Source organism: Gallus gallus, chromosome 17 (assembly GCF_016699485.2).
Source record: "Gallus gallus isolate bGalGal1 chromosome 17, bGalGal1.mat.broiler.GRCg7b, whole genome shotgun sequence".
NCBI lineage: Eukaryota > Metazoa > Chordata > Aves > Galliformes > Phasianidae > Gallus > Gallus gallus.
This window is the reverse complement of record NC_052548.1, coordinates 8,098,053-8,113,930: the sequence shown is the minus strand read 5'-3', so window position 1 is coordinate 8,113,930 and position 15,878 is coordinate 8,098,053. Positions and strand designations below refer to the sequence as shown.

Genomic DNA, 15,878 nt, shown 5'->3' with positions numbered 1-15,878 from the left:
ACCACAGCTCCTCAGCACACAAAGGACTTTTAAAGCAGAAAGCATTAGCTTTTTAGTTTCCTGAACTTGAAAGGGAAGGAGTTTACTGTTTTCTTCTGCCTATTCCACCCCCAAAGGCTACAAACCCACCCTCTGGGACACACACCCTCCTCCTGCCTTAGCGGCGTGCGTCCTTAGGGCTTTGCAGGAGGGACTGCAGAGCACAGAACCTCTTTGGATGGCTCCTTCACCTCCGTTTCACCTCAGCACCGTGCCTGCTTGGCACTAGGTGTACGACCACACAAACTTGGCAAACAGGTTCAAAGAAACAATTTATAGGCCTACGGTTGCTTACCGTCGGGGCCAACAAATGCATTGTAATGGCCAGCTAAGTTCCATGTCGAGCGCTTGGCTTGGGCTCTCCTCGGCGCCCTGCCAGCATCCTACATGCATATCACCCCACGATTTGGAGCCTGTACAAGAGTGCTGCGGTTTTTCACTCAAGGCTCTTTCCCTTTGGTACCTGACCACTTCTTTCCAACAGCTGGTTTCCTCAGGGAAACCTCACATCAAAGCAGACACAGAATACAACCACTCGTTTTGTGTCCCAGGACCAAGAAGGCTGACTTGGTGATTGCTAGCTTCATGTAAGGGAAAAGGACGTACAAATCAACCACTGGTCACCAAAAGAGAGCAGTTAATTCAGGTGCTTACAGCTTCAGTTCCTGCTTTGAAGACCCATTAGAGGTTCCTCACCCTAAAGGTAGGGTTCTGCAGCAAATTTGGCCACTGGAGGTGTCTTCAGCTGCTTCCTCACAACTTTCACCCTCCCACGCTATGCCAAGGCCTAAGCAATGATGGTTATTCATTGCTTTCAGAAATTTTAGCTCACCTGCCCTGAGCTTCTGACCTGTGAAAACGTGCCAGAGCTTTGCAAAATGTAAAGTTGTAAGGCAAATGATCCAAACCCAACTTTTACACAAGAGAAAACGTGCCCTTGGTGTACAAGAGTTAGGGACTTCTGCAAGAACAGGCCCTCAGCAGTAGCAAAGCCAAGAAGTGAAGCTCATTTTAGTGCTTTTTTTTTCTTGGCTTCATTTGTACTTACAGGCAACATAAGCATTGTCCCTGGTGGTCCTGGTAAACCATCTGCTCCTGGAAGACCTGGGCGGCCAGGCGGTCCCTGTCAGAAGGAGAAATAAAAACAAACTTCTATAGCATCGTCTTAGTCATGTCCATACCCAAGTGGCTGTGGCTGTACAGACATATGTCACAACACAAAGGGCTCCCTATCCCGACAGCTCACACCGAGCATGCTGGCATCCTGATGGTCTGGCAAACTCTGTGGAAGTACATCTGTAAGCGCACATGGTTGTTCTTAGCAATTCCCTCTTCTTACATCCTGGCTCCCTTGTCTTCTGTATCTGCCATAAGCAACATTCAAGTGAACAATAAAAGCCTCTGCCATGTTCCGAATCAATGGAATCAATGCTTAGTTGGGTCTGTTAAAATCTGTTAAAAAGGTATGTGAAACTTCATAACTCAAGTCAGTGAAATAGAAATAGTGGAAAAATAAATACATTTCCGTACATGTTCAGTCACCTGGGTCATTCCATTTTTCTCTCCTCTGTCTTTTTTCGTCCTAGGAGACCATTTCTGTCTACAATGGAGTGATCCTGTCAGCAGCCATAAATCAGCAAAACTCCAAGGGCCTGAATGGAGCTGTGCTGATTAACATCAGCTGAGTGTCTTTAACTTGCACTAAAGAAACATGTATGCAGTAAAAGATGTATTGATGAAGCTATAAATAACCAAATATGGCCAATTTTCCTGCGACAGCCCACAGATAATTTGCACTCCCAGCTGCGTACTCGGCATGAAGTTGAAGCTAACCCAAATTTGCACATCCATCCATAACCCTACAGAAGAGGAGGAGGACGACACCCAACCACTCAATGCACGTGCAATAATTGCAGTTTTCACATCAGCTTGAGGAGCTGAAGGCAAGAATGACTTGATCTCATCCCAGGGAGGCCAAGAGTAGCCCTGGTACTCATTCCATGGCAAAGCAGACAGGACTCCCTGGCCAACAGGTCAGGTTTAAGGGCTTGAACACTCCTCTGCTCAGTAAACGCCAATAATAAATTCATCTTTGGGGAACCGGCACTCTTGGAAGAGCCAGCAACAAACATCTACATTAGTTCTAACTCTCTTCAACTTGCCCCAAGTCCTCAAGCCTGTACAGACACCAAATGAAAGGGAAAAAAAAACCCTGCCCCAAATCCCACACCCATATGGACATGCAGCAAGGACACGGGAGACCCAGCCTTTGTCCTGGGAAGCTTCACGCTCACCAGACAAGGCAAAGGAAGGTGGATGAGGGTAGGGGAGGGAGGAAGGGAAAACAATACAAAATCTATAAAGCAGAGCATTTTAAAAAGGAGTAGTTGAAGTGTCACGCTTGCCCTGTTGTCCTACAGACAGACCTGAGTGCTCATTGGGTCTGCTTCTAGAAGGGTGTCTAACTCATCCCATCAGACTCCCCCTGGTTTGGGCTGAGGTCTCAGGACATGCTGGGGACTGGAAGGACATCTTCTTCCCCCATGTGGTGTCTCAGCCATGCAGCTCCCCATTTCTGCAGCAGCACAGGACTTGGCTTTACCTCACATCTCTTCACTCCCTCCTCTTCCATTCCTTCCACATCTTATTTAACCTAACATCTCTTTTGTCGCCTCCCTCCTAAAAAGGAACCCAAAAGCACCAAGCCCTAAATTAGAGCCCAGCTTTGGGGAACAAGAGCCACGGTTACTCCACCCCATGGGGTTATTTCTGTGTCCTGCACCACAATTACAGGGCAGCCAGCACCGAGGCCAGCCTGGAATAACAGCCCAGCACTGCAGCTGGTGATTGATCAGCACAGCACTCAGCAGTTCCCCCAGCACTAAAGGGAGCTGTATAACATGCCAGCCCATCCATTTTTCAAGACAAGCTTGTGATGTTACATGTGTGCTGTTTACTTAGCCTGGCCGACACCGGCGTCCCTGACTCCTCCGACGGGGTGCAGAGGGCAGTCCCATCTGCTGCAGCACAGCACATAAATAATTTAGGCCAGGTTCACCTTTATATAATAAACTTTCTTCCCTCTCTCTCCTCTCGTTCGGTGCTGGTCCCACTGATGATGGATCAGGAATGGGGTTGTTTATCTCTCGCTGTGTGCTCTGCCCGACAAACAGTGAGGAAATGGTTTTCTGCATCAATGCCTGGTTTTGTTCCAGGTCGGGTGTGTGAGGTCTTCTCCACGTGGTGCAGAGCAGCGGGGGGCAACGGAGGGAAATCCAGACCATAAAGCACTTTGTAAATTGCAATTCAGGCTGGTTTGCAGAAGCCTTAGAATGCCTTTGAGAAATGCAGCATGCCAGGCTCCCAGTCAGTGTAAATCTGTGTCGCTCTCATTACGTAAATAGAGATTTGCTGATATACAGCAACCAAGGATGGGGACTTCAGCTTTCATTTGGTGCAGTGCTCTAAAACGCCGCGCTGAGCGTAAACACCGATGCAATATTTCAAAGGAATGCTTCAGCTGAAATCTTACTGCATGCATTATCTGGCTCCTTGAGTAGGACACAGCGACAGACGATGGTCTTCGGAGCAGTGCCCAGCAGCACAGACCATGGGCCCCCATTAGCCCAGTTTTGAGTTTTAAATCACCCTCACAGAATATTTCCCTCCCATTTTTGGTCCTGGCCAGAGAATTACATGAGTGAAGTATTCGGGGTGCTCTGTGCAAAGCAATCCAATGGAGGAACCGAAAGCTTTAAGACTTAAAACCACACAAAGGGCACTGGGGATCCTATGACGCTTCTGAGATGCAAAACTATCCTCAGTGGAAATGAGTCCACTGGGACACAATGACTGCATAGCCCTGGGAAATACAACACAGGCATTGACATCAACCTTTGCTCAGAGCCAGAGGCTGACAGGAGCCCAGCAGCACCCAGACACCCCCCAGTTCCCAACACAACGAGGTCAGTGACCAAACTGTGGTCTGTTCCAGTGCTGTAGAGCACCTCATTCAAAAACAGCATATTTTTCTCCCAATTTCTTCATTCCATTCTGGAATATTCCACATTTCCTTCTTTCCATCACTGGAAAGAGCCCCCCAGATTAGTCCTCCCACAGACAGGCTGTCTGCAGCTATACTGGTGTCACAAGCACTTCTCCGTGCTGCAAAATTACAGGGATAAATGAACCAACCAACATAATGAATAAAACAGAGCTAAATGAGTGTTGGCCAATATTAACATAGCTGAATATTGTTATATTAATTCAGTGCACCTGTCTGATTGCAAATATAAAGCCTATCAGATGCAATGTTCCTCACTGTACTCATACAAGCACCATGTAAATTCATGAGCGATGCGCAGGGTTAATAATAAACAAATTAAAGAGGAGCTGCTCTAATTGAAAAGGGTGTTTTTAATACAGTTGCAGTTCCTGGCTTTGCAAGCTCATTGCTTCACTATGTGCAATATGTTGTATTAAGTTCTGTTCTGGACACTTAGGAAAAGCAGGATGTGCACACTGTGCTTGAATGTGAATTGAGCCTTTTATTTCAAGGTGTGTAACAGCAACATCAAGGCCAGTGTGATGCTGCTGATGGGCTTCGCGTGGCCATTCAAGGGGAGCCTGGAAATGTCCAGGCCAGGAAATGTCTGCATGTGCATGGACAAGTGGCAGAAGTACCAGCCCCCTCATCAGCAGGGCCAGCATCCATCTCATAATGCAAATGAACTGTTGGGAGCCAAAGGAGAGCAACAAGGGGAGTAGAAGAGCAAGTTGGACAGCACATAGCCAACCTCTGAGCGGCATCCCATGGGTTAAGTCAACCTCTGTGTGGTGATTCATGGGTTAAACCGACTCCTCTGAGCAGTGGCTCAGCCTACTGCTGCATATTGACTTTCTGAGCTCGCAGACACCGATCAATGGAGTTCCGTCAGGGCCTCTCGTTCTCAATCATGTCACAACCACAAGAAATGTTATTACTGTTCCATCAAAAACCAATAAGTACACCAGGAGCGTAAATGAGGTGGGGGGCTTTACAGAAGCTTGCTGTGGGGTTGCAGGAGTGTGGTATCAGGTGAACTCCAGCTAAGTTCCCCAGAGACCAGCACTGCAACAAAGAGCTTTAATTAAAAGACCAGGGCTCACGTCAGGGTCATTGCCACAAGAATACACCAACACCTAAACTATCTATCTCCTCAAATACACCCGAAAACCAAAAGAGGCACCTCCAGCGCGGGTCAGCAATGGGTGGGATGGAGACACACTTTGATGGGTGGGAGAGGAAGGGTGAAAGGGCGGTGCTGGGAGGGACAACAGCTTGGAGGGTCAAAGGATAGAAAAGAAACTCAAGAGTGCTTTTCCAGAGTGATCCCAAGCATTTCCTGCGAGGGATCAGAGTTGGGCTTCAAAAGCTGAGGGTGGAAGAGAGTGGGGAAAACCAGGCCAAGAAGAGGCTTCTGCAAGCTCAGGCACAGTGGCTCAGCCCCTGCTCAGTGCAGAGAGCCCAGATACGAAGCACTTAGGGAGAAATACTTCGGTGTTCTGTCTAATTGGGGTTCTCACACTGCAATGCATCCCATCCTGGTGTGGAAAGGTGATCGGCCACTTCCAGGGGGTACATGGCTGGTGCAAGAAGCAGTAAAATCCAGAGGTTTGATGCACATTTGACAGTGACTTCAAAGGAGGCCACAGCAAACCTCCAGCATCACGTAAGCATTAAAAATGATCACGTAGAGATCTCGTTCTGATTCTCTGTAATGGAGCAAATTCCCTCTCCTTCATTTTGGGTGATAAGTTATGCAGTTAAAATCAAAAATTAAGTGAAAAAAGAGATAAACAACAACATCACATCACAAATCCTTACCAGGAGCTGCAGCAATTAGCTGTGCTAAGACACATCAGAACAACACAACATCCGTTGTCTGTGCAGGCCTTCCCACTCTGCATGGTGGAAGTCTGTCACAGGAATGGGAAGCCATGCAGATATAGAAGGCCTGGATCTCCCCATCCTTTCCCCCTTCCAGGTCTCAGGGACAAATGGGGCACAATTCCCCATGCAGAAAGCAGCTGCTAAAGCAGCAGAGGATGCCATGGTGTCAGGAAAACATGCTCAAGCCCCAACCATCACACTGGGAACTGAGAGCTCCTATGCTTTCCCAGAGAAATGCTGGAAATAAAGGTCCCTGACCAGCCTACCTTCAGACCCCCATCTGTAGGCTTGCTTTTGCCATTTTGGCCTGTAGGACATGCTGGATGCCTCAGGCCACCAACAGCCTTGTCCTTATGGCTGCTTTTATTTGCAGGTGAATTTCTCATGTCCACTAAAATTGCTCCCAGCAGCTCCAGAGCCCAATGCTGTCCTGGATGCTCATCTCAGTGCTGCTGCCTGGCCACATTAGAGCTGGTTTTGCTCAGTGTAAGATAATCCATGCTCTCCCTTCGTGCCTCATTTTCTCTTTTTAGCCACTCCCTATAGGAATCTGTGCTGTTCCAAGACAAAACAAATCTCATCCACTGCTGATGGAAGAAAAAGTAAACCTCCCAAAGAGAAGATCATGCACACAGTGTCCTGGGCAGGAGACATGCCCCAGACAGAACAGCAATGTCCTAGCAGCTATTCTGAAGGCATATGTGACTGCACTCAACATAATGATGCACCAAGGCACTGAGACAGATGTCAAGCTCTGTTTGCTCTGCTCATGCAGACTTGCTGAAATCAATGAATTTACCTATACAAGAGGTTGGCTGCACCAAGGGGGATGCATTGGTCCTCCTCCAGAACCGAGCTGAAGTTGCATCAAAACCAAATGCACAAGTGCTCAGGTACAGCAATGCTAATTCACATCAGTCACTCTTTAGTGCTTGCTGGTTCAGTGCAATAACCCACCCAGTGCAAAGATGAGATGCTGCACAGAGTGATCCTCCCAACAGGAGCAGTCCGGGACACGAAAAAGGTGGAAGGAACTCAGCAATAGTGGTGGAGTGACCCCAGGGGTTGTGCTGAGATGCAAGCAAACCCAACCCACTGCTGTCGTGAGGACTCAAAGTTGTGGTCCCCAGCTGTTCGTCCCCAGATGCAAAGGTTGCCTTCCCCACGGCACAAGCACCTTTTAGGGCTGGCAATCCCTTTGCCTGATTTTATCACAGAATAATCATAGAATCATTGAATGGTTTGGGTTGGAAGGGGCTTTGAAGGTTTCGAGGCAGTAAAACCAAAGATCTGGAGGGGATTGCTATCAAATGCCTTGTGCAACCAGCAGCATTGAGGACTCCAGTGCTGTCCCCCTTCGAACACACAAACTAATGAAAGGCATCAGCCAAATAGGAGAACAGGGATACTCACTCTCTCTCCAGGATCTCCCATTAAGCCCACAGGTCCGGTTGGTCCTGGAGGTCCTGGAAGGCCCTAGCATAGAAAAGGCAGAAAAAAATAATAAGCCGCTGAATGGAAATGTGTTCTTATTTGTAATGTTCATGCAAAGAGCAGGAAAAGAAATAGGGCTTTCTGTTTATTTTGACTCCAGAAAACCAACCCCAAAGCATTTTGCACACACACACACACACACACACGTGGCATATGGAAGCAATAGAGCCTGGGACCAGCTGCGTGCTGAGCCCCGTGCGGGCATCAGCCCCCCGCAATGCATGCATCCATCTCCACCCAGCCTAAAGGTGTAACCCCAACACCACTTACTGCGGGGCCTTCGGGACCAGGGGGGCCTTCCACAAGCATACCCTAAACAAGAGGAAGGAATAACAGGGATTAGCAAGGCACATCCTCAAAGCCACCCCAACTTCAGGGCTGGAAACCCAATGCTTTCTCCATCCTTAAATAGCTCAGACCTCTCTGCTCGCTTCCATACTCCCTCAGTGACATCACCAAAACCAAATAGCATTTATTTGGATCATGCAGGGCATGGAGAAACAGCCCTTCACCCCAGCACTGGGCTGCCTTCCTGCCCACTGCCCTCCTCCCCTCACTAAAGGGCAAACCTCAGTTATGGTGATGGGGAGAAGAGCTCCTTTTTGGGAAGCAGCAGCCCCTAAGACCCAGCAGCTTGGAGAGAGAACAATAGAAAGTTAATAAGCAAACTGCAAAGGTTTGGGGTTTTTTTGAAATTACTTTCCTAGCAGCTGCACACCATGATTTACTCTGTGTACCCAGGAAATCACTGCGCAGGCAAAACAGCAGAATTATGTTATTCCATTCCTTTTCATCCAGATATTTTGTCCTAACTTTAAATCAGGTCTAGCACATACTCAGTGGAATTGAGCTGTTTCTGTTCATTTATTTACTCGGTTGTTCTCCCCCCTCATGGCTATGTAAGAGGCAAGAAAAAAACCTCCCATTCAGCCAGGCAAATGCTTTCTGGAAGTAATTTCACTGCCAGCCATGGAGGCATCGCTCTCTTCTGGCTGGGAATTAGAAGTAATCCCTACACAACACTCCTTCAACCCACACTAAATATGAGCTCCTTGCTGTCGAGGGCTAGCAGGATGGGGCAGGTGATCCTGATCCCCCAGGAATGACATCCACAAGGCCCTACCTCCTTTTCCATGGACAATCCCAGAGCTCTGAGCAAACATCCTCCCATACAGGGACCACAGAGTCCATCCCCACTGAGACAAACGATGGCACATTGGTGTGTGGCAGCCTCCGATACAGAACCCAACACCAACCCTTCCCCTTCTCCGTGCTAACAGTGTCTCCAGTCTGATGCAGAGAGCCCAAGCCCACATCTGTCCCTCCCAGAACTTTCTAGGGGTGCCCCCAGGGTTACCGCAGGCTGAGCACGCACAGGGCTGAGCTCTGCTTCCCACAGCCGGCTGCAGGATGCTCCTATGCACAGCCTGGGCTAATTAGCCCATTCATGATGCAAACATCCTTGGCATCTTCCCATATTTATCAGTTGGTTTATGTTGAGCTCCAGCTTTAGGGACATCTGGAGATTCTCCCCGGCAAGAGATCGCTGCTGTTTACACGACCTCTCATCAGCACAGGGGTGGGGATACGGGAGGCTGTGGGACCAGCTGGGGGCATGCCACCAAAGGGGGTTGCCTTGGGGGCAGTAAGCAAAGCACATGTTTGGGGCCATCCAGGGGAAAAAAAAGGGATGTCAGTCCCCTCAAAACCCAGTTGCTACCCACAGGTGAGGCTAACGCTGCAGAGAAAGCACAAAAACTGGCTGCAGTGTATGGGGGAGCCGTGCAAAGGCTGAGCAAACCCTCTCTGAAGGCAGCTGTGAGCACCTGAGTCTGCCCCAGAGCAGGGAAAGGCAGCCTGTCACCCCCACAGGTGGGCCATGGGGACACAGGGGTCCCAGCATCCCTGCCACGTCCCTGAGCAGCCTGTGCTGCCCTGCTGCTTCCAGCGAGCGTCAGCACAGAGCAAGGATTGAAGGACAGGCAGCCTGAAGGCCAAGATAAGAGAATTCAGCAGAACCCGCCTTCGGTTTTTCTCCCCCCCCCCCCCTCCACCTCTGCTGCAGCTCCGATCAAAAACCAGATAAAGAGCGCAGCAAATGCGAATTTCTCTCTGCTAAAGAGGAACTGAACGGAGGGGAACACGGCAGCATTTGGTCTTGTTTACTCTCTGGCAAAAGCTATACGTGCTCCAGTGTTTTGAAATAGCGAAGGCGGCCAAATTCTTTCTGGATGATTAAACTTAACCATTATTTTGTTCGCTCTGTAACATTGCAGATTGGTTCCGGCCCAGGGTGGGCTGCTGAAGCTGCCTTCTCTGTGTTGCTGCAATGTTCAGCAAGGCATTCGCTCCTTGCCTTTGTTTGCAGGGGGATAGCAGGACCCAGGAAGGAAAGAGGGAAGGAAGGCTCGGAAATGCTTTCATAAGGCAGTGGTGGAGGCCCGTGAAGCCCCACTGCTGCCCCCAGCTCCTCCCTTGCTCTGCCAGCATCGGCAAAGTCTCCTTGAGAAGGAAATGGAGGAAGAATTGGAAGAAAAAAGAATGGACTGTGGGCAATGGGAAGTACTAGTGCTTTGCTGGGCATCGCTTGGGCTCTCTGCCAAGAGAAACTGGGTTAACTGAGCTGCTGGTGTGCAGCTTTGCCCTTCGGAGATGCGGCCGGTGGGGTGGGCGCAGTGATGCCAAGCCCTACTCCCAGCCCAGGAGCACCCCAGCACCTCAAGAGGGACACAGACATGTGCCAACAGCCCCTTGTCCTGCTGAGGGCACATGAGCAGCACTGGGGAGACCCATCTGCACCTATGGGATGCTCCGCTGGGCGCTGACCTTTTGTGCAGACTGCACAGTTTATAACCATTCCTTAGAAAGCAAAACAACCCCGGGAATGGGTCAGAGTGGAACTGTAAAGAAGGAAAGCAGTGATGTTCCCCCTGGGACTACACAGGGCTTCTCTGGGAGCTGCTGGGACCTGGGAGCAGGCAATAGAGCAAGCTGTGCGCCGAGAACCCTTTATTTGCACAGAGCCAAACCTATTGGCTGCACCATTAAAGCCATCCCCAAGCTGAGGGTTTGGGTCAGAGTGTGGTCTGGCCCCAGGCTGCAGGAGTAGCGTTGTGGGGCCTCCAAAATCCCTGCAGAGGTGGGGAATGGCCTCTGCCAGGCACTTCTATTGCGGAAGGTCTGGGGTTACGCTACAGCAAATGAGATGTCATGGGAAATTGAGCACTTCCTTCCTAATTTAAGCTGCTTTGTGAAGTGTCTTAAAAAGAAATAATTGCAGTATTTTATACTAAAATGGCCCAAGTAATGGGAAATTTTCTTCTCGGCTGTACTACCAAGAGCACCACACCATACAGAATGCAGAGAGGTTGTCCTTACCGGCTCAATAATGGCAGGCTCGCCCTTCTGCCCCTTCTCACCCCGTGGGCCTCCGATCTGCAGCATGGAACAGAACAAAGGCAAGCAGTCAGAGAGAGCATCACCTGACCCAACAGCCCTGAGCAGGAACAGGAGGCAATGTCACAACATCTGTGCACGGCACAAGTGGGCCATTGCCACCTGCCCTGAGCACAGACACACTGATGGCAAACATTGCCTCTTGGGTGGAAGAACCCAAGTGGGATGGGATCACCACCTTTTGCACTGCTCATCTTGAGCTGTGGGGGAACAAAATCGTTTCTGAAGCGTGCATTTGATGGAAAAAAAACTCCCTTACCCCTTCGTAGATGGTGTCTTGGTTGGCAGGCATCCCAGGCCCGATGTCCGGAGACACTGTTCTGTCATAATAGTAGTAGTTCCCATCGTATTCTTTTATCGTTTCCTCGGTGAAGTCTTTATCCAGGTCGTCTCCTCCTTGAGCAGCCTGGAAGTGAGAGCAGCAATGTGTCAGGCTGCAAATCTCTGCAGGATGTGCATGCTGAAAGCCCAGGGGGAGAATGGGGTTCGGGGAGAGAAGCAGCCTCATGCTAATGATTACCAATAAAAAGCACAAGAAAAGTTTAATTCTGAAGTTTTAAGGTCTCCAGTGACCTCCAAGAGTCTTCCCCAACAGCAGGCAAGAGGGATGGAAGGATCTTCACACAACTCTGGCCTTCCCCAGCAGCTATCCCCCCTAAGCAGGAAATAACAGTGACAGTGCCATGGTCTGAGTGAGGCAAACAAAGCAGCACAAAGCAGGGGGCTGTGATGGGACCTCCCCACAAACTCCGGAGGCTTTGAGAAACGTGGAACTGAATTTTCCTGCTCGCCTCCCACAGCCTGAATATGGGGGCCATCGGATCAGCAAGCACCAAATCAATCCATCAAACCCCATCCCGTTCTCAAAATCCAAGTCGAAAAGGCAGCGTTTCATTATGAGAAGCTCATGACAGGAGGAAATGTGGAAAAATCCCACTTTGTTTATACAAAGCCCTCCTGTTGTGTCTGTGATCCAAACCCACCCTGCTTTTCCAAAGAGCGGGAGCAGACTTTACAAATCTGATGGCTTTAATTGCTAAAATCCTTTCTGCATCTTCACAGCACCAGATACCACAGTACACAAACAGGGACACCACACGTGCATCAGAATTTCCTTGCTTATGTCCACCTCCCTGCCCTCTCTGCAGGCACTTCTCTCCCAGCATCCTCCAGTTGGAAGCTCACTATAAGGAAGGAAATGTGCTGATAATCATTTTGTTTCCTTCCCGTCTTGTTAATGAACAAAATGGTCCATCAATTGAATTACTTCCAGTGCTTCCCAGAGAGATTCTCTCTTCGCTGCTATGAATTCAGAATCACTTAAATGCCACCATCATTTGCAGACCTTGTTTCTGTGCCAGAACTGCTCAGAATCCATGAGCATCTGTATCTGCATGCAGGAGGATTTAAAGAAGAAGCCTCATTAGAAGGCAGTGTACTTCCTACTCCTGCCACCTTTCGTCATTTAATCAGCAGGGAGAACTCATGACAAGTCATCCCATCTCGTATTTTCCTGAATCAGAGCATTGAAAAGGCGGGGACAGAGGTAAAACCCTAAAGGGCATCAGTGAATTCCACAGCCCTGCTACCAAACAGTTCCCAACAACCCGCCTCTCTCCCCCTTTCCCTGCCATGCTGTTGCCATTTGGGAAATGGCTATGTGATTACAGCAACGGTGAATCTTCCATTCAAGGTATGGAGCAGAGAGCCTCAAAAGTAGATTTCTTTGCCAATACTTCCTAAGAAAGCTTCTAGGAATGATTCTTAACCCGAAGTCTGGATAAGGCCAGAAGCGGGTGGCAGGCACTTAACCAGACATTGACATATCTCATATGTAGTCTCCACGTGTTTCTGCAACAAGTCTTTGGCAGCACATAGCTGGCGGATCCACGTTGCTCCCAGATCCATTTTTTTGCCAAAATGATTCTAAGCTACTCCTTTCCAAACCACTCAATGGTGGCTCCTGATTAGAAAGCTTGGAAAGCTTTGCATCAGTTTTCATTTGCACCATGCAAACGGATCAGGTGCTGTCACACCTCTGCTATCTGCTAAGTTACAACTCTTTTATCAGCGTTTGCACTTTGAAACCTTAAAGCTTGCTCATCTCCCCACAAAGCTTTTAGAGATAACACAGCAAACTTCCTCAAATTGCATTTCATGACATGAACATCAGAAATCCTCTTTTGATGGTTCGATATCCCCAAATCAATTTGCTTGGAAAGAGATAATACGCTGAATAAGTGGGCAGAGCAGAAGGAAAGAAAGCTCTCTGTGCTGAGATCTTCAGCTGCTCCGGAATGAGGAAGAACAACAAAAGCACCCTGCATTCAGAACGCAGTGCAAAAAGAAAACAGGAGGTCAAAAAATCACTGTGCAAAGTACTGCGATGCTCCATTGCTGATAACAACCTCATTTAAATCATCTTTCAGCCTTCCCTTTCAAGAAAGCGATGCAGCTTGGAAGCCACTGCTGTATGCATCTGGACAAGCAAAGCAAACTGCTTGATGAATAGCAGGCGATGAACAGAATATATGTGTCCCCAGTTCCTCGTGTTCACAGGAGTACTGCTGCCTACTAAATCTTAGCATTGCTCTGCCAGCATTTATCACAGAGTCATTAGCTGTAAGCAAACCCAAGCCCAGGAGAGTTAACAGACTAAGCCTGCCTGCAAAACCTCTCCCCCAGCCTCCTGTAAGACCACGTCCCTTAGAATTCCAACCGTAGGAATTACAGTCTGCCCAAAACACAGGCAGGTGAACGCAGCAGTGACATCCTCACATCCACACTGCCCAGATTGCTCTGCTGCTGGATTAAAGCATTCAGCTTCAGCAGGAGCTCATGGTTGCAAGTGGGGTTCCCAGCTCCCACCCTGCAGTGCAAACCCATATCCCCTTGGCTACGTGCACCTTCTGGGGCTCTGTCACAGTGCATAAAGCCCTCGGAGCATGGGAACCTCCCGCAGCTGGGTAAGTCATGTCCCCTCTCTGCTCATCGCTGCAGGATTCAGTGGAGCCAGTGGATGAAGTGGAGCAGGCTCCCACCCCGAGCAGCCCCATGGCCTTCCCCATTGACACGCACCTCTGAGCTGCTGGAGGCGGGCGGCCTCAGGATGCTCCGTGATGCTTTGGGAGAGCAGGCTGAGTTTTCACACAGGAAAGCTTTGCCCAACATTTCCCTACCTGAGCTTTGCTCCTCTTCTGTTTGACTTTCCTAACAATTTAAAGAGGCCCTTAAGCCTCTTATTTCCACTTCCATTTTTTATTTATTTATTTTTTTTAAGATCACCCTATCCAATCTTTAATTCCTCCCTATTAGAAAGCTCAAGCTTGGCCAAAGATTTCTGGCTCCATGTCAGGAAACAGAAACATTTCCCATCCTTTGGTTCCCTCAGGCTGGCGCTCGGTCCATCCATCTGCTGGAGTGCTTTTCTTCCCCCCCTGAGCATCTCCCCACCCCGCTCAGCCTTCTCCCAGCAGCTCCATCCCATCCGTCTGGGCTCAACCCCCTCCTCACTGCTCAGCTCTTTTTTGGACACTTTCCCTGACACCTTTTAATTCACGCTTTCAGGCCCAGCTCCACAATGATCTTGGCCAGCTTTTGCTGTCTCTTTTGCCACTCTCCGACACCTCCCAGCAAGCCTTGAGTTTCACAGTCCCATCGCTCACTTCTGCTCCGCTCGAGGAAGAACCACAGAGCACTGCCAAATCCCACCCCAAGAAACCTCATCCTGCCATCAGCTTCCCATGCTGATGCTCCTGGGTAACAAAGAAGTTGCCTCATCAACTAGGAAGTTATTTCCTTGCCTGGCGAGCTACACGACACAGCTGCATGACAGCTCATTTCAGTCTCATCAGAGGATGAGACCAATAAAAGCAAAAACTGGGCAAGCCTTAAGGGCAGAGCAGTCTCCAGTGTGACATGGTGACAATAAATGTGGGGAAGTAAAAATGCAACCGTTCCAAAGAGTCTCAGCGGTGGGATCTGGGCTGATTCCATTGTCAGTAGATCTGCAACAAGGCAGAGGGCCTCTGTGGGCAAACGGAATAACCCAAATGCGGGGGTTTGTCCCAGCGTTGAAGTCATTTGGCTGGTAATTTCTATGTTTCAGCCTGAAAAAGGTGAAGGTGCCATTCAGTAAGAATGACAAAATGAAAACATCCCACACCCTGACACTTCCTCTTGCAGAGCTGCCTGAGCCACCTGCAGATTTACCATAGGGATCACCACATCTCCTTTGCACAGGGCTAAGAAATAGCAATAATATATATCTATCTATAAACAAACAAAAGGAGAAGGATTCATTAAATTACATCAGTCTCATTGTAGGTGATGACGGTACTCGTGGGGAGCTCCGCCTCCACTGCATTTTCGGTGAGCCCTCCCTGGGGGTCTACTTCTTCGTTGTAGTTGATGTCTTCATAGGGCAGAGGTGTGAAGTACTCCTCGTTGATGGTTTCATAGTTGTACTCATCCACCAGGGGGTCGTCCACGGGTGCAGCCCCTTTGGTCTGCCTGCTGGGGTTCCCTGCTTCAGGGGATGGCGTGGGGGAAGGATAGTCCTGGTGTGGAAAACAAAAATCAAACAAGTATATATGAAATACACCACAACGGGTGGAACAAAGCAGACGTTCTGCACTGCCCTCCACTCCCTGGTTCACAGCTCCACGAAGGTGCCATTTATCAGCCAGGACCTCACGTGGGTACCTGCTTGGTTTCGGGTCTCTCTCCAGCAGCCACTCCTGGGGGTGCAGGTTTGGTGGTGGGTGCTTCAGGCTTTACAGCTTCATCAACGTCTTCATAGTAGGGGTACTCATAGTAGTAGGTGTCCCCTTCTCCCTCCCCATCGGTATACTGCAGAGAGAATACAAGCAGCAGAACATCAGCTGGTGGCACCCAGTCCGTGCCCAACAGCCCTCTGTAGGTTTCTTTCACGCCAGCGGTCCATGCCACAGTGCAT

The 15,878-nt window shown here is 49.3% G+C and overlaps 1 protein-coding gene across 3 annotated transcripts in view; it reads right to left on the bottom strand.

Moving 5' to 3' along the window:
• Positions 1 to 15,878, bottom strand: part of COL5A1 (collagen type V alpha 1 chain) — a 128,420-nt gene that overhangs the window by 56,325 nt on the left and 56,217 nt on the right. For all 3 annotated transcript variants that reach the window (NM_204790.4, XM_040648943.1, XM_040648944.1), the window contains exons 6-12: positions 15,626 to 15,772; positions 15,232 to 15,480; positions 11,181 to 11,327; positions 10,844 to 10,900; positions 7,736 to 7,777; positions 7,385 to 7,447; positions 1,088 to 1,162 (exon numbers count right to left, since the gene is read on the bottom strand). In NM_204790.4, the coding sequence (NP_990121.2) occupies positions 1,088 to 1,162; positions 7,385 to 7,447; positions 7,736 to 7,777; positions 10,844 to 10,900; positions 11,181 to 11,327; positions 15,232 to 15,480; positions 15,626 to 15,772 (780 nt within the window). The remainder of the gene's footprint in view (positions 1 to 1,087; positions 1,163 to 7,384; positions 7,448 to 7,735; positions 7,778 to 10,843; positions 10,901 to 11,180; positions 11,328 to 15,231; positions 15,481 to 15,625; positions 15,773 to 15,878) is intronic.